The 19,450-nt window shown below is 39.0% G+C and overlaps 1 protein-coding gene across 2 annotated transcripts in view; it reads right to left on the reverse strand.

Annotated features, from left to right (window-relative positions):
* The window catches only part of Dnajc24 (DnaJ heat shock protein family (Hsp40) member C24), a 39,449-nt gene that overhangs the window by 7,771 nt on the left and 12,228 nt on the right, over window positions 1–19,450 (reverse strand). For both annotated transcript variants that reach the window (XM_028766970.1, XM_028766969.1), the window contains exon 3: window positions 5,122–5,260. In XM_028766970.1, the coding sequence (XP_028622803.1) occupies window positions 5,122–5,260 (139 nt within the window). The remainder of the gene's footprint in view (window positions 1–5,121; window positions 5,261–19,450) is intronic.

Below are 19,450 nucleotides of genomic sequence, written 5' to 3' on the forward strand. Positions count from 1 at the left end.
GGAGGGAGGGAGGGAGGGAGGGAGGGAGGGAAGAGGGGAAAGCAGGATAAGATGGGTACCGAATGAAACACAGAAGCTCTAGTCATCTGCTTCACTAGAGGACAGACAGGAGCATATGGCCAGTCTCCTCATCTCTATGTAGATTCAAATACAGTGGACTAGACACTAGTTGTGCAAAACATGGACGTCTGGTACTCTTGATTAAAACTCAGAGAAAATTGCTTTGAATCCCTTGCTATGTGACCTTGGTGAAATTAGCTAACCACAAGAAGCTTTTTGACTTTCCCTGGAAACAGATAATGCTATCTTCCTCACAAGGGTATTGAAATAATATTTAAAAGGCAATTACCACAGTTCCAGTGCACAAAGATACTATTTCAACTGTTATTATCTCATACTTTTCCCACTGAACTCTGTACCAGAGCATAAGAAAATGACTAAAACCTAGTCCGCTGTTAGTGAGGAAGCTTCAGGTTCCAGTGTAGGAAGGAAGGCAGCAACTCCTTACTTCATCTGGTTTCATAACAGTTGTCGGTCCCATTAAAACAGATGCCTTACTATCAAACATATATATCTGATATACGGGGATGGGGAAAGTAAGGATGAGCCAGACTTTCTGAACTCCACCCCCCCCCAAAAAAAAAGAGAAGTGGGGGTGTAAATCAGAGGCCATGGGAGCAGAGAGCAGCACGAAATGGAAAGGCCCAGTAACTGTGGAGGTGATGAGACGGTGAGCTATACAGTGAGGGTGGACTACAGAGGCTGTGAGGATGAAATGAATATACAGGAAAAGGGAACACAAAGAAGAAATTCGACCTGACCTTTCTGACCCACTGATGGCAAGCAGAGCAAAGCAGAGGTAACCAGCAAGACCAGCTCTGGTCTAAGCACAGAATGAAACAATGAAAAAGGCAACTAACTGGTCTTGGTTTTAAACCAACCAACTTCAACTGGGTTAAATAAACACATAGAAATTGAGAGTAGTTAAACTAGAAAATAAGTACTTCCTAAAACCCACCAATCAGTTCTATTAAATCAGACCCTCCAATGGTGTGTGTGTGCTCACACCACAATTACAAACATATTTTTGCCAATAGGTTTTTAATTATTTGAAACTAACTTTTACTCAAAATTAGTAACATAATATTAAAGTACTTTGCATGGTAAAAATAATGAGTGACAACTCAGATGAGCAGAGGACCCTCCTGGAGAGTCCTTGTGCTCGCCTGTCCATCCTAAGATACCAGTTTCAACTGTCTAGATGGATTTTCTGCATCACTTCACATATTTATTTTCCCAGAAACAGTCAGCAAAAAAACCAAATCTCTCGATGCTTATCTACAAGATTTTACCTGAAGCAAATTTTTACAGTCAATTTTGAAATTCCTAAAATCAAACTGAACTACTAATCTGACTAATTCAAGTATTTTGTATGGGTCAGCGTTAGGACATAATTTACACAATTACCTACTGGCCTCAAGTACTACCAGCCTAAATTTATATTATTTACATTTAAAAACATATTTCCTCTTTCTTATAATCCATATTAAAACATAAAAGATCTTTTCCGAAAGAATTACAATTTTACACTTAAGATTTAGTGATCTAATACATGAATATCTGTAGAGTTTTAAAGATTCATTCCTCATTGGTATAAGATTTATTTCCTTATCTTCCATGTTCAAATATTTATCCTAATAAAGAAATGAAGTGATTGCATAATAAAACACCAGAAATAACTTGCTATATCCAGCAAAAAGCAGCATCTTAGCTGTATGTTCTAGCAAATCCCTCTTAGCCAGGCTGCTTAGGCATTTACATACTTGGGCACTTGGTAGAATGACAGTACACAGGTAGCCACACTAACTGAGAACGAGATGTATTTTAATTTAAGGTATCAACAGGGATTCCAAACACAGTCCCCTTATTTTTAAGCTTTAGTTGATCTGATCAACTGCATTTGTAAATTTGTTCCTCTTCAGATAACAGAGAGACAGCTCATAGCTGTGCCATTCTGTAGAGCCACTGAGACATTGAGATCTTGTGATAAACATCACAAAGCTATTGAACCATGCTCCTTGTTATTCCCATGAGATACTTCTGTTATTTTAATATTTTTAACATATAAGAAAATTCCCACACAAGACTTACAAAGACACCAAAATCTTCTAGATAGTATTGTTCATGTGAATATTTTACACATCTTGAAAGAGTTCTCCAAGTGTGCCTTTGGTTGAAATGCAAAGCCTGGTCTTGGATAACTACATACTTTGTAAGCTTCAAGCAGCTTAAGAGGCATCTTTACCAACAACATGGTAACTATGCCAACTGGAACTAATTGGTTATTTTCACTAGTTAACATTGTTTTCAAAATCTATGATCTCTGGATGGAAACCCAATATTAGACTTGCTTTCTTTTGCTTGACCAGCTCTACCCTAAAATGTCAAGAAAAGAAAGAAAGGAGAAAAGAAAAAAAAGTTTTACTTAAGGCTATCTGCCCTATTATCATTTTCACTAGATATAACCCATTTAGTTGTTTCTTTTGAGAAGCAAAAAAATATGAATGCCAAGGGTCCTTTTCTGGATACATCTATGGTTATGGGCAATACTGATGAGGCTCTTCTGATATCTAGACTACCTCTCTTAACTGCAAGATACAGAAAAGCACTGAACATCAACCACTGAAGCAAGTACAGCTTGCTTACACTGCAAGTCAATAGAAAGTAGGCAATAAATATACTTAACACTGCAAAGAGTAGGTTTTACAATAACCATCATCACATGCACAAAGAATTCTGCATCACAAAGCTATTTCCATGTCCCCAGGGGTGACCCAGAAAAGCTGAGTGCTCTGACCTGGTTTGAGCAGTTCTCCCTCTTGCTGTCCTACATGGATCTTTAACAAGTTAGCACCCTCAAAGGTTTCCTTATAGCAAATCTAAATCCTGTTAGAGATTCAAGTTCACTTCATTTGCTTTTGAAAGGCCACTTATTGATGAGTAAGAAGAAATTAGTATTAGTATTCAGGTTTATCACGAGAGTTTTTGAAAAGCAGCTTGAAATAAAAGGTTTAAATACAGCACGTCACACTTAGATATGAGAGCTCTCAAAAGCAGGCCAATGGCCATTTAAAATGGAAACAGAGCACTCATGTTCAGAACTTCTAGCCAGTTTCACTCTCATGATCTTTGTAGTATATAAACTATAAGTGACAAAAATGCAGACACTGAACATCACATCATGTCTCTACATGCTTTGTTTTATGTGTATGAAATTTTGCCTACATATATGCCTGTGTACCATACAAAGGCCTGGTGCCCACAGAAGTCAGAAGAGGGCTTCGATTGCCTTGGGACTGTTGTTGTAGATGGTTATGAGATGCTATATGGCACTGGGAATTGAACCCAGGTCAGTGCCCTTAACTCCAGCCCTGTCCTATACTCCTTAGAGTATAGTTTTGTGTGAATTCTTCTTAAGCAAACTGGTATCCCACATCAGTAATGATTGATAAAAATGTGAAGAAACACCGTCAGAGAACTCTCATCTCCAACTGAACTCTGTTGCTTTATGAAGCTGGACCAGGTCACATTCAACATTACAACACATTCAAATGCATTAGCTCCAATATAGTCATAGAAACTCATGTGAATCCAGTTTATAAGGATAGACTTAAGGATAGAATTTGTTTTCAAATGAAGGTACTTCTACATTCTTTCTGCCAGAAATACAATCTAATTACAAAAAATATATACACCAAAAAGAAGACCAAATATTTAAGGCACATCTAAAAAATCAATGCAAATCACTTTAAAAGGTATACTCACCATGTCCTAATATTAAAGAACAAAAACAACACACTGATCTTTTAAAAAGTAGAAAGGCCCATATATGATTAGAAACACAACTAAATAGCAGTATAAACAAATGCTACAGCTGGCATGCACTCAGGCAGAAGAATTGCTGCAAATCAGAGGCCAGTCTAGCCTCATAGGGACCAGCCTAGGCTATAAGAAAACCAAAAACAAAACCCTGTTTAAATAAATGAAAATGAAAAAAATTAAATACCATCGAAAATAAATATGTATTATTTATTTATTTATTTATTTATTTATTTATGGTACAGCTTCCTCAGATACTGTGGATTTCTACAAATACTGGCTGTATTCCGTAACTTTACATTTAGAAATAAAGGCTTGATTCTCAAATTAACTTTTCATAATCTTCGTAGCAGAAGACTGAAAGTTCATTTGGTGAGGTGGAAAGTGTACTGGTGTTGGCACAGGAGGGGAATCAATAGTCATCCAGCCACCATGAGCTTCTAGCAGCACATCTCAGTCGGTGCCGAGCCTGATATGGTATTGGAGAGAAGCAACTGAGTGTTTTCCCCACGGGCTGAAACTGATTATTGACTCCCCCATTAGCATGTAGGATGCTTATTGAAAGTCCAAATATAAGGCTGAGGGAGTCCTATCCCAAGGCCAGTACTGAAAGACAGCCTATCACTTCGTGTAACTACAGTTCATGTGTGACAAACCTGACCTACATTTTTCTTTCTTTCTCCCAACAGCTTGTCACTGTTCTAAGAAGCTATTTTCAAAAGGCAAAAAGAAATGACCTTTAAAATGATTTAAGCAATGTACATTCCTAAGACACTACTGACAGCAGTTCCATGAAGAGTAGCTAATCATGAAACCTACCTTAAAACAAAGGGCACAGCCAGCACAGTATTGTAGGAGCTAACCTTAGTAAAAGCTTCCTTTAGATGACCATGGCTATGGTATATAGTCTTCCGAATACCACACTTAAGATTGTAATGCATACATAACTAAGTTTAATAACAAGAAGTTTTAGGCATACACTGCATAAAATTTAGGGTATATAACAACATTTTAATAGTTTATAGAAAGCTCTTCCAAGAAGCTGCACTTCAGCAGTTTTGTTAATTTCTTAAAAGATACACAATAATCACCACTAAGAATAGGACATAATTAAAAACAATGCTAGAGCAAGGAATAATGGCGGCAGTAACTGGATGCAAATGCTGGGAAATGTTCCCTAGACATAGCCTGCACACTGCTTTAAAGAGCCGCCATGGCTGTTTCTTCACCACAAGCACCTACCATGCCGCTGCAAGTCATACTTTTTCTTGGTTTCTTCATTCCCTAGAATTTTCCATGCCTGATCAATTTCAATGAACTTCTGCATACACTCCTCCACGGTTCCTGCCGGCACATCTGCACTTTGTTTATCTGGATGATACTGCCAATCAAAAAGAAGGGTGGTGAATAGTTGAGTGGAGTAGGTTTAAAAAGAAAACCCACAAGACAAACAATCATAAAGCTGAGCTTTAGTTAAGAAGATAATGAGAAGATAGAAAGGAAGATGCCCAGGCCATGAGACAACAGTGTTGGGCACAGGAGACAACTGCCAGGTTAATTAGACCACTGCAGTAGCTGCAGAGCCACCAGTGACATGATCTGTCACAACGTACAAAGGCAGCATTTTCTGGATCATTTGCTCATGGAATCACTGGTCTCATGGACAATTTACCTACAGAAGGTGACTAACACAAATAGAAACTAGTACGTGCAGAGCAGCAGGGCCTGAAAAGGGAGGAGCACAACCCACCCAAATGAAGGCAAACTCCTTACATAATGTATTTGAATGTAGATACAATTTTAAAATGGATGAAGATAGTTTTCTTATGAAATTATACAGCCATAACTTTAAACAATCTCACTATAAAAGTCTTCACATATTTCTCAGTGCTGACATTCCATAGTTTCTAGGCCACATTTGTAAGGAACTCAATAGAACAGTTTAATATAAATTCATTAAACATCTTTCTCATATGAGCTTTTTAACTCTTATGAAACTTTTAGTAATGTTTTCAGTATTTATACTATTTGGTCAAAACCAAAAAGTTCTGCCCAACTCATAACTGAGAAATGCTAACTGCAGTGGAGTTTGCTGGGAGCTTCACCTGCCCTACCCTTGTCTCCTTTTTTCTTTTGTTCTCTTGTCGCTTTTATGTCAAACAAATGAAGAAAGATTACGTTTAGGACACTTTGCTTACAGTAGCAGGCTGGGTTAGTGGGGACAGTCAGACGTAACTTTGTTCACGCTCAGGTACATACGAGATCATCTGACAGCACTATCTAGAGTTTTCCAACCAGTACTACTTTGAAAATTTTATCAAACATAACACATTTAAGTTTCAAAGATAAACCTAGTCATTTTCTCATTTTCTATTTCAAGTCATTCCAATATAACAGGTAAATAGGCATGCCTTCTATTCCATGACATGTGGGTGAAGATAGATCATCATAACAACTACATAATGGCACTACGGGATTCTACCACTGACTTCCTTACAAACATCAAAAGAACACAAGATCTTACCAGCACCCTCACTTTGTATTCAAGTTGCTAGTTCAAATTTACATAGCAAATCATGGAAACATGAAGCTAGATAATTTTAATTCACATTGAAATCAAAAGTATGTAAGCTTAAATTTTTTTTAACTGTAGGCTTTAGCAATGTATGCACTGTCATGGAAACGCGCCTCAAACTGCTGCTGATCATTATCAGAGGAGCCAAAGGGATTCTGTTATGTGGCTAAAGAGAAGAGCTAGTAGACATCATGCATGCTGGGATAAACAAGGAGAACTAAGTTTCTACTTGAGCATACTTTTCTCTTTATGCAAAATTCATCAGTTATTAGCATTTAAACACCTAAACTAACTGTTATATCTGAGGAAAAGAAAGGAAGTCTTACTTGCTTCATCTTCTCCTTCCAGGACTTATTAATGTGTTCATAAACATTATTCTAGTATCCCAAAGTTCCAGATAGTCAAGGAAAATTCCAAAGTCAAGATGTGTTAAAGCTCTCTAGCTAATGCATTCCAGTAACACTGTGAACAACAAAGCTCACTATGCTCAGAGTCACTGTGTGTAACAACCAAATATGCCACCAGTGCACATTTAAGATACCTTTCAAAGCTAGGTGTGGGAGCTCCAAGTTTCGATTTCAGTACTCAGAGAAACTTAAGTAGATGGAATGTCAAAAGTTAGAGGTCAGCTTGGGCTGACATATAGTGATTCAAGGCTACCAAGATCCACAGTAAATTCAAAGCTAGACTGGACTACACAGTAAAACCTCATCTCAAAAATCAGGAAGAAAATGTTTAAAAATTACATGAGGAAACATTTAATCTCAGCATAAGTATTAAATGATGCTCTAGAAATATCATTCTATGCTTCTAAGGAGAGAGCAGTGTGTATTAAAAGCTTGGTGATTTCAACAGGCCATTACAGAACATCTATTTGGTAGACCTGATCATGCAGCAATCAGATAAAGGCTACAAAACTACGAATTAGCTACTGGCTGCTCCAAACTGAAAGGTACTGTTAACATTTATAATGAGTCCTACAATTGTCAATATGATCCAAACTTCCTCTAACTTGGTATTTTCCTGATTACTACTGAAATAAGTAGTTTCCCTTCTGAGGCTTATACTCCTAGAATTCAATATGATACTACAGCAGCCAGTTAATGGATACATTCCATTAAGAAATGGCAGTAATCCCAAGAGCTGACAAATGAGAATTCAGGAAATTAAAAAGCTTCTTCATAGCAAAGAAAACAATCACCTGAGTAAAGAGACAGCCTACAACTGGGAAAATAGCAACTATAATCACACAGCTTATTAAAACCTATATAAAGACTATATAAAGAACTATAGGGCCGGAGAGATGGCTCAGCAGTTAAGAACACTGACTGCTCTTCCAGAGGTCCTGAGTTCAGAGGATCCCATATTCACAGCTGGTAAAAATCTAAACCAGTGCAACCACTGGCAAAGTTAGCTGTTCTTAAAAACCTAAAACTATCATATGACCCAGTTATTCATATTTTTGGATATATACCCAAGCCTGACAAACTAAATTCAACCCCTGGGACTCATATGATGGAAGGAGAGAACTGTGGAATGGGTGTGCTGCACACACAAACACAAATAATAAAAATGTAATATGGGAATTGTAGAAAGAAGAAAAATATGTCACCTGGGGATGCTCAAAATCTCACTTTGTTTTAATGGCAATTCCAAAGCAAAATGAAAAGTCTAAAAAGTGCCGGGCGGTGGTGGCACACGCCTTTAATCCCAGCACTTGGGAGGCAGAGGCAGGTGGATTTCTGAGTTCGAGAGTTCAAGGCTAGCCTGGTCTATAGAGTGAGTTCCAGGACATCCAGGGCTACACAGAGAAACCCTGTCTCAAAAAACCAAAAAAAAAAAAAAAAAAGAGAGAAGTCTAAAAAGGATTAATATTGCCTACAGTAGTCTCTAATAACAACCAAATATATCTAATTCAGATTCCTGGCTCCTGTAATTATTAATATTTTCCTTTTGCTGTCTCTCAGGAGCAGAGATAGCACTGTCTTCATGCTTCTGGAAACCATAAAGACCCTGTGATGGGCTCCTCAAACCTACTGCCTCCTTCCTTTAAGCCATATTTAATTCTTGATGTTTTACTGTGTTTTTAAATTTTGTTTTGTTTTATGATGTGATAACAATAGTTGACACCATATAAGTGGGGTCTGAGAGACAAGAAGGTTTCTTATCTTTTTCAAACACGGAAGGAAAGTGAAGCCTCACAAGTCAGCAGATGATCAGAACTATGTAGGTACATGCACTGTATAGGCTGAATGGTTTTAAAGTGAATTTCCGCCTAGAAAACATAACCTCATTCACTATCTTTCTTAACACAAAAAGTAATTCGGGGTGAATCAGAGACAGCTGAGCAGATTGGATCCCTCTGCCTTTCTACAATGCAACACATTCTCATCGCACTTCTGCGAAGAGCCAATGCTGGTAAGGAGAGAGGCGGGAGAGGCAGAAAGGGAACGGAACTGCCTTGTCTGTACTTCAGGTACAGTCAGACCTTTCTACTTCGCATCTCTCATTCTGCTGTAGCTGTTAGTGACTATCCTTATTCTGCTCTAATTGGTAGCGACTACTACCGTCACACCTTTAGAAACTAGTGAGTGCAAGTGTGGAAGGCCAACTGCTCTTGGAAGGGGGCAAGAGGAGAGAAAGAGAGAGAGATTCCTAAATTGATGTATTAAAATAAAAATGACAAGGAAGAACTACCCTTTCTCCTAAACATGTTGTCCCTAGTTTGCTCCTATCTCAAACCCCCCATCCACACATATTTTTCTACACATTTTTGAAAGGTGATGAAGTAACTGTACTTAGTAACATCTTATAATTAGGACACACTTAAGCAGAACTTTATGTTTTCACTTACAAAAGCTGATTGAGAAAATACCAAGGGACATTACTGAAATGAGCAAAAACTTGAAGTACTACATTGTGGTGAGGTGGCTGGATTACTCGTAATCCTCTGGGCAAGGCCAAGCTTATTATCATTTGTGCATTTAGGAGGAATAATTCAAGTTGACAGGTATGGTGGCTACTATCCCATGTACTGAGGAGCCGAGACAGGAGGACCATGAACTCAAGGCCAGATTGGACAATATGGCAAGATACTGTCTCAAAAACAACACACACACACACATACACACACACACACACACTAGCAAGCATGCATATGCATATACTAATTAACCAAAAAGAAGACTTGTGATTTGTAAGTATCAAAAAATACACCTGCCTCAGTTCCTTTGGGAATACTGACAATAACTGAGAACTTAAAAGGATATATATTAATATATAATACACATATTATTAATATAAATATATTCAAACTTGATGTGGGATATATGTGTGCTTATGTGTATATATGTGTGTGTAAATATGTGTGTTAATTATATATGTATATATGTTTATGTTTTATTTATATATTTGTGTGCATGTGTGTATCTATACATAGCCAATACCATATGCTGCCTGTGAAGGAAAGTTGCAAGTTAACTGATTAGAACTTCAATAACTGTGAAGAGGTTGGAATGTTGCAGGTCCAGAACCTAATCACAATTTAACCTGGGCTACTTTTAGCTCCTAGCAGTCAGACATTCCTTTCCCAACCCTATCTCAGACTTAACGTCCTGTAACTAACAGATAAAATATATTGGAATGTAGTAAGTTGAAAAAACTCTAGTTTCCACCAGCCAAAAGGCTGAAAGGTTTGGTATAGCATAAATCTGCATTCCTGGGTTCTTTGTACTTGACTCCAGAGTAAACTCTTCTCTCCTTTAAGGTGAGGGCTGTTGTGTGTAGAGTGTCCTACATGGTCTGGCTGTGAAACACATCAGCAGCCCTTACTAGAGGATTGTTAATTTTGATTTTGATTCTGATAGAATATGACATTCCTATCCTTCCTCAGCCCTTAGAATGAACCTCAGAGTGAAGCTTGAGTGTGAGGACATGGCCACACTGACAGATAAACTGCAGGACCAGGCTATAGGACCTCTGCCTCTTTGAATTCCTAATCCTCCAGCCTCTAGAAAAGCCATCTTAGCATCATGGATGTTTTTTCAGACACTACTTGATCTACCTGACATACTTTAAAACTTCTGCAACACATCAGTACAACATTAATGGCCTTTGAGACCAAATTATAGTTGTTTTTTGAGATTAGTTACCAGTACTCTAAAAAAGAGAAGAGGAAGATTTAAAAAAGGAGAAAAGGTGGAAATAGGCGCAAGCAGGCAGAGGAAGGGGAAGAGAACGTGGCTTTTAAAGAAAGGGTTACAGGAGAGAAGGGGAGCTGAGAAACAGGATTTTGCATATCAGGAAAAAAGAAGGAAGAGTCTGAAGAAAACAAAGCTTGCATTATTCATGGTGTAGATGTTTTTCAAAGGAAGTATTAAGAGGTGAGTTTGGAAAAAGTAGATTCATGGTGATGGGAAACTAGGAAGTAGAAGGCTGACCTCTCTGTACACTCTGAACAGCTACATTTAAAATTTCAAAGTAAACACTGACCTCCAGCCTCCTCCAAGGATCACCACTAGGCCACGGCTGGCTCTCCCAGTTCTCTAGGGTCTTTTCTTTTGCTTTTGCTATAATTAGGGATGTGAACACTGGCCCTAAGCTAAAGTCACCCATGCACAGTAAAGAGTGGTGATACAGGACAGCAAGCCTCCCAGTGCTGCTCTCCTGGAGCAACCTGAAGCTCCTGGCAGCCACCAAGGCCACGAGGTACTAATTAGGTGGTGTGTTCTGTCAAAGTGCTCCTGCTCTTTCTCTAGTAATTGATCATTCTGCCATATTAATGAAACACGCACACTGGCTTGAATTCCCCCAAGTGCCTCACCCTTGAGACAGAAAAGCAGAGCAGAGAACTGTGGCAGATGAGCTCTGCCGTTCTCACCCAAGTCAGCTTCAAATACCTTCCTGTTTCTTTTCGTTGCAGAAATGTTTTTGTGGAGCTAAAATACATAGCTTCTGTAATTCTAATTTCTGATTATTTAATTTTACAGGCCTTAGGAAGCTACCATGAAAATTAAATGTATGTAAAAAGCACTGGCATTTTAATACACACACATTCAAACTTGATGTGGGATCAAACACATAAGATGAGTGCTGGTGACAATACTTAATCCTTTCTACTCACTGATAAGAGAAATATTCCTAAATGAGGCTCACTAAACAAGTGAGTGACTCGACATGGACAGACTCGAGAGTACAAGTAGAACGCAGAACGCTTCCTGGAACATGGAGAAAACACACGCCTCTAGATCATTTCTGGTTTTCATTATGGGAAATCACAGTTAACATAAAGCAGCCATTAACCAGTCGGTGAGAGCGGGCTGCTGAGACTGTAGAAGGGATTCTTTAATCAATGTGAGTACGGTTGAGAGAGGGATACACATCGATCGACTCTGCTGTCTTGTTTCTTCATCTCCATCATCAAGTCCTGCTTCAAATAAGACTATGTTATAACACGTCATAAATATAAAATGACTACAGAGGTGACCTTTATACTTTTAAACCACATTAACATTATGAATGCCAAAAGGGGAAAAGAATCCAAAGGTAAAATCAAGTCTAACACACTACTGCCACCTAATGCTTAGTAAAATATTGTCTAAAGAAAGTCAAGAGTTCATTGTTTTATATAACAACTAACATATACAACATGATTTTTAAAAAACAAGCTGAATTTTCCAAGGTTTTGTGGCTTAGAAAAAATGTAATCTATGTTAAAGTTGCCAACCCAAAGACGTTATTGTCCTTCAAAAGATGCCTATTTACCACCTCACTACAACTCTATGCCAGCCAATATTTAAGACAAAGGAGAGATCTCTGCCCTTAAGGGTCTCACTGTCTTATGGAAAAAAAAAAACAGACGTGGGAATGAACACTTAAAAAGTAATGGTTAAGATGGGGTGCTAAGATGATACAGGAAAAAAACTGCTCGTTTTGTCAGGGGAGCTTTGTAATACAGACAGTATTAGTCTGTGGAGGAGCTGTAGAATATTAGAGAGAGAGCATATTCTGGGCAGAGAGAAGTTACAAATACAGAACAGCAGATGAGTAAGACAGTCATCAGAGTTATAAACAAAAGAACTGCAAGGCAGACAGGATGACTGAGTGAACTTTACATGGTTCACATGAACTAAGATCAAGATGAAGCCTCTTAGAAAGCTCAGACTCTCTTCTAGTTAAAACTCCACTTTACCTGCATAAGAGAATATAGCTTTGTTGCAAAAACAAAACCTGTCCCAGGCATGGGTGAGGTGTGACAGCTGGCTTTCTGAGCACAGGTTAGAACAACCATACGTTCAAGGACTGCCAAAGGCTAAGTTACTTAACACGCTGGACTTAGGGTCACAGGGATCAAGAACAACCTACCATGATCACTGAACCTGAGAGGAATAACAGAAAATAGAGAACAGTGCTACCGCAGTACAGAGCAGTCAAGAAGCCAACTGCTCCTTGACATTCTGCTCTGGACAATGTAAGGAGCTGGTGCCACCAAGGACAGAAAAATGAGTGGATAGGATCTCTGCCTCTGGAGAATTCACTTTGGCTGATGTAGTCACAAGCATAGGCAATGAAAAATAGGCTTTGCTCCCCAGAATTCTAGCAAGGTTCCAGTTTACCCACAGATCATAGAAGACAGGAGACTTTTTGACTAAAGGGTATCTTTAGGACAGATCTCTGAATTGTACCTTACCAAAAGGGGTACTTCCTACCATTAAAGAGGAAGGAAAACTGAAGAACTGGGAAAGAAGTTTCCACTACCAATGATGGCAAGTAAGGTTATTCAAACTAATCTTCCCCCCAAGTAAAACTATAGAGCCCAGATAAAACTTAGACATTTATTTATTCCAATACAAAGTGTTAGGTTTTACTTGGTATTTTCAACAAAATTGTTTTGGGGTCGACTCTCCACTCTCCCTTTTCTCTCTCACCCCAGACTGCTCTATACTGTTCTCCCAACGCTAGTGGCCTCCTTTCTGCTTTTTATTACACAGGTCTTAATGCCCTATCTCCCCATATAATCCATATATGAGAAAGAACATACAATATTTGTCTTTCTGAGTCTGTATCACCTTATCTTTCAGATTTATCCATTTTCCAGGCAAACATCATCATCTCATTTTTCTTTACAGATTTTAGTGGTAAAATTTCACTACATATATGTATCATACTTCTATGGTCCATGTATCTGTTGATGAATATCTGGGTTGGTTCCCTTCCCTGGTTATTGTGCATAATGCAGCAATTAACATAGATATGCAGCTATCTTGGTAGATATATTTATAGTCCTGTAGCTATATGCCTGGGAGTGGTACAGATGGGCCCTACAGTAGCTCTAATTTTAATTTTTGGAGAACCTCCACACTGATTTCTGTAATAGCTATACTAGCTTATATGCCCATCAGCAATGAATAAGGGTTCCTCTTTCCCCATATCTTCACCAGCATCTGTTATCATCTGTTTTTGTGATTTTTGTGTAGCTAGCCCTTCTAGATACAGTTACGGAATCTCAAAGTAGTTTTAATATGTATGGCCTTAAAGGCTAATGATGCTGAAAACTTTTAAAATACTCAGTGTGTTGGATAGTTTTATGTGAACTTGACACAAGCTAAAAATCAACTGAAATGAGGGAACCTCAATTTAAAAACAATGTCACCATAAGATAAGGTTGTAATGGTTGATGGGGAAGAGCCCAGCCCATCCCTGGACTATTCATATAACACCCTGGTGGTCCTGGCTGTTATATGAAAGCAGGCCAAGTAAGCCACAAGTAGCAAGCCAATAAGCACCATCCCTCCATGGCCTCTGCATCAGTCTCTAGGTTCTTAACCTCTTTGAATTCCTGTCTTGACTCTTTGATGATGAACAGTAACAAGGAAGTGTAAGCCAAATAAACCCTTGCTTCTCAACTTACTTTTTGGTCACAATGTTTCATCCCACCAATAGAAACCCCAACGATGACACTGCCCTCTCTCTCTCTCTCTCTCTCTCTCTCTCTCTCTCTCTCCTTCCCCCTCCCCTCCCCTCCTTTCCCCTCTCTCCCCTCTCCCTTCTCCCCTCTTCTCCTTTCTCCCCTCCTTTCTCCTCTCCCCTTTTTCTCCCCTCTCTCCTCTCTCCCTCCCCTTCCCCTACCCCTCTCCCCTCTCTCTGTGTATCCTTTCTTTTCCTTTCTTTGAGAACTGTCCATTTCATTAGACCATTGCTTAATAGGCAGTTATCTGTTTGCACATTTTTGCAACTATAGGTATGTCCTTTATAGTAATCTTTTATCTGAAGGCAAAGATACTTTTAAAATCTTAAACACATCAAACAGTTGATATCACAGTATGGCCCAAATCACCAGGAAATAAGATGACCAAGGTCATAGAATATAGGATGCTCTGGTGCTATTTTCAAAGTCACCTAGGCCATAAACTTTGATTTCATAAGCTGTAGAGAGCCGCGGCGGGTGCTGGCAAAGTCCGCCATCGCTAGGTGGCGCTATCAGCCATAATTCTTCCTAGTAAACAAGTAAATTGCGCATGTGCCATGGTAAAAGCCCGCCAAAGTTAAAGCCCATCCCACGGCGTTTGGCGCGCAACGAGTAAGCAGCCAATCAGAGGTGAATACACCGCTCTAGGGTATATAGCAGGGCTTTCCCAAGTCGTCTTCGTCTTCTTCCACCATTTTGGTTTTTGGGAATAAACGTGTTCATACGGAAGGATTCTGGTGTGTGTGTGTGTGTTTGTGTGTTCTTGCCGGCGAGACCACTACACGCGCGCGTCACAGTTGGTGCCGAGAAACCCGGGAGAATTTACCATCGCCGGCACTGTTTAAGAAGACCCTCCACTCGCCCTCCACGCGTGGAGTGAATCCAGAACCGTAGAACGAGGTAATGTTCTCTGAGAGACAGGTTTCGACTTGATTTATTTCGTCTCCCTCCCCAGTTGGCAGGAACCTTAGAGGCTCTCGCTATGGTGTTAGTAGCGTTAGTTTTCTTCCTTCTGGTTCTCGTAGCGGCTCGGGGAGTGGTAGATGGATTACAGGTCAGCATGTCAGAAACAGAGGAATGGAAGCGCTTAGAAATTCAGAAAGAAAAAGGAAAAAAAGGCATGTCTAAGGAAAAAGGCCCTTCCAAAGACACACAGTCCGAGGAAGTGAGAGATGAGAGGAAGAACACTCTTGGGAGAGACGGGAGAACAGGAAGCCTCAGAAAGAAACCTCTTTATCTGGTAAAGGAGCCAGGGTTTTTACGGCGTGATAGCTCTGAGTCGGAGGGGCTAACTTCCCCCGAGTCAGAGGACTCAGATGAAGAGATAGATGAGGAAGAAAGATGCCAGCATGATAAACGGCTGCCGCCACGAGATCGAGTGCTGGCGCTAGTGAGAGTTAATTGGAGGCTGTGTTTGCAAGAAGAGTGGTTTGGGGGAGACAGTCTAGGTGAATGAGATATTGACCCAGTGCCGATCTTGCCTAAGAGGTGATAGCGAAACATAGGTCAAGAGAATTCTAAACAGACATTGCCTGCAGCCTAAAAGCCGCTTCAGGCGGGAAGAGCAGGGTTAAAAAGAATTAGAAAGCAGGGTATTGAAGTGTTAAATTAGCTGCCCGCTACATCTCCAATGAAGGAGATGAAAAGTTACATCTTAAATATGAGAGAGAGAGAAAGAGTTTTAAAAATACAGGTGTCCTCTCTCTGAGCTGTGTCAACAAAAAAGAATGAAAAGGCTATTTCAGAGTTCATCTAGAAGCAGAGAATTCGGGAGACGTCCTGAAATTCTCTGTAGTTCTTAGAGGTCCTTCTTTGTTGTTTGTCCTTGGCGCACCAATGTCCACGTGTTTGTGTTTGCCTTTTGTTTCGTTGTCTAAATGTTCTGTGTTTGTTACGTGTTCAAAAAGAAAGATCGTTAAAACTGCTTGATCCAACCTTTGGGAGCTAAAAAAGTCTTTTCAGGAATTGAGGTTGGCATAAGCTGCTTTTAAAAGAGACCAGCAGCATTTTGGGTTCTATAAAAAAGCTAAGAGTTGTTTTGTCCTAGAAAAATCTCTGTAACAAGGTGCTTTTCTCTTAAAATTACAGCTAGAAAAAGCAACAAATTTTGTTTGATCTAAAAATAAGATATATAGCCACTTCATTGTTGTTTCTAATTGGTTTTAAAAGTATAAAAACGTTCTACATGTCTTGGTTATAGACTATTGGCTTAAATTATTGGGTGTAATTAAAAATTTACAACTTTGGTAACGAAAGGTGGTAAAACTAACTCAGTGTTAGAGTCATTCAGAAACCAGGTATATAAAAAGTAAGATTTTAAAACAGTATCTCTTCAATGAGATAGTAAAAGCTGCTTCATGCATTCATATGTAAAAATTGACAGCAAAACTTTGTAACATAGGGGTAGTCTACTTGGTGTTGATTTTAGGAAAAGTAGATTGTTTAAATTGGTTTTGCTTTTGCTTCTCAAAATTAATGGTTATACTCTAATGTTACAAAAGAAATTTAAAAGTTTAGTTAAACTGCCAGTATTCCATTGGCTACAGTTGGCAGTTATAATCTTGAGTTTAAAATTTTTTGATTCGCCCATGTGATAGAAAGGTGGGGGACAGCAGGTAAAGTTAAATAAAAATATTTAAAACAGGTTGTGATACAATGCTGGCCTGCTACAGATTAAGAACATTTACATTTAAATTAAGACATACAGACTGGGATCTTAACATGCTTGTAAGACAAGGTCAGTGTGATGTTAATCAGGTTAAACTGCCTACCCGGCCCTCAGACCATACAAGCAAAGACAGACTTAGATACTTGTCTTTGCAATGAAATTGCACCCTCATACAATCAGGGTCTGGCCATAGCTTGCACAGAGCCATAGAGATGGGGGGTGTTTTAAATGTAGAAATTTAGATAGTTTTTAAAGTGACTGTCCCAGGAACAGAGGCTTAAACAACAGTCAGGTGACCAAGGTTACCTGACAAACCTGTCCTTGGTGCAAGTAGGATAATCCTTGGGCCAGACCTCAGAATGTAGGCCAAGATTAAAAACATTTACATTTAAATTAAGACTATAACAGAGTAGATGAGGCAGGAGCTTGGATTTCAGACATTCCTTTTGTCCTGTCCCGCCTCAAAAAGGGTGTTCTCTAGAATTTGTTTATTGCCTTGCTTGTTCCTTAGGGAGGTGTCAGCCTCAGACTCAAAAGAAATTCAAAACAGCTTTTGGGCCAGGCCAAAATTGTTGAGTATGATAGGAGACAAAATGGCTTTGGTTCCTCTGATGTGTATTAGGTCTTATTAATAACAAAAAACCTAATCTTAAATTAATAATTAAAAGAAAAAGGGTTTTAAAAGATTGATAGATACTGGGGCTATTTAACAATTATTAGAGGACAAGATTGCCTTCAGCTTGGCTTTATCTGATACTTCACTCAGCTAAAAGGAGTTATTCAATTAATCCAAAAAACAAAGTTCAAATTTAAGATTTATAAAACTAATGGGGCACTATATCCTGACTTGCCTACTCCAACTGCCATTCAAGTAAATACATATAAAATTATTATAGATTTAAAAGATTGTTTTATACAGTCCCTTTACCTCCTGGTAAAGATGAGAGGTTTGCATTAAGTGAAATTGCTTGTGATTTTTGAGAGCCCATGAAGCCATTCATTAAAAAAGCTTGCCTTAAAGAATGATTAATGGCCTTAAAAAATTTGTTGTTGCTTTAATACAAAAGGTTAAAGCGTTTGAATCTCTCAGTATATATTATTCGTTGTATATTTTATTGGCTGATCTCTCTAAAAGAGTTTTTCTACAAGCCCTTGCTCTAGTACAACGAGCTTTAAGATTTTAGAGTACTTGTTGCTCCAGAAAAGTGATTCTCAAAAGTTGTTAACAGATATTAATTGGCTAAAACCTCATCTTCAGCTTACCATAGAAGAATGTAAACCTCTGTTAGATATTCTCAAGGGAGATACAAGTCCTAATTCCCCTTGACAATTAACTGATGAGGGGTAGATAAACACTTTTACCCTCAATATTTTAGAGCCTGACAGGCCAAAAGAGATGGTCAAATAAAAGGACATCTTGACCCGACAATGAAAAAGTCCAGATTCTATTTTAATAAAAGCCAGGGGAGCGCTTTGTTTTTCCACAGGAAGAAGACAATCCATTTTGGCTACCAGAGCGACTGACGTGACGATTGTGACACCTGAAGATGACCCCCCAAAAGACTCATATACAGATCCTTATTTGGATACTTCAGCTTTGGGTTCCTAGTATTTTTGTTTATTTTATCAAATTTCACCTTTAAGAATTGTACCAATGAAACCTGCTAGATGTCCCAGTGTTAAAATTCTGAAAGATTCACTCGCGCTATGGTTGCCAGAGTCACGCGATGGGCTCCCATCCCCGTGGAGACTCCTTCCACTTTGTCATTATTTAGACAAAAAAGAGATTTTGGTATAACTGCAGCCATAGTGGCGACAATATTAGTTAGTGCCATTACCGCCACTGCCACTGAGATTGCTATGTCAACTTCTGTTCAGGTGGACACTACCCCCAACTGTCAGCCACGGTGACAGAGACTGTTAACCTTCAAACCTCCGCCAGCGCCCAACTAAAAGGCGGGCTAATGATCCTTAATCAACGCCTTGATTTAGTGAGAGAGAGATTAGATATCCTCTTTCAATTAGCCCAATTGAGATGTGAGAGAAAACTGGGTACACTTTACATCACCAGTGTACAGTATAAAAACTTTACTCGTGTAACTAATCTGTCCAGAAAATTGTTTCAGTATCTTACAGGAAATTGGTCAGAAAACTTCAGTGAGACACTCAGAAAATTGAGAGCAGCTGTGGTGAACATCAACTCGACGCTCGTGGATCTGTCCCTGACTGAGGGACTGTCCTCCTGGAATTCTTCAGCTTTCTTCTTTTCTTTTCTTTTTCTTTCCTTTTTTTTTAAGTGGGTGGGAGTATGCCTGTTTGGTATGCCCTATGTTGCGGATTAGTATTCATCTTTTGGTTGGTT

This window comes from Grammomys surdaster, unplaced genomic scaffold (genome assembly GCF_004785775.1).
Source record: "Grammomys surdaster isolate TR1022 unplaced genomic scaffold, NIH_TR_1.0 170, whole genome shotgun sequence".
NCBI classification, from domain to species: Eukaryota; Metazoa; Chordata; class Mammalia; order Rodentia; family Muridae; genus Grammomys; species Grammomys surdaster.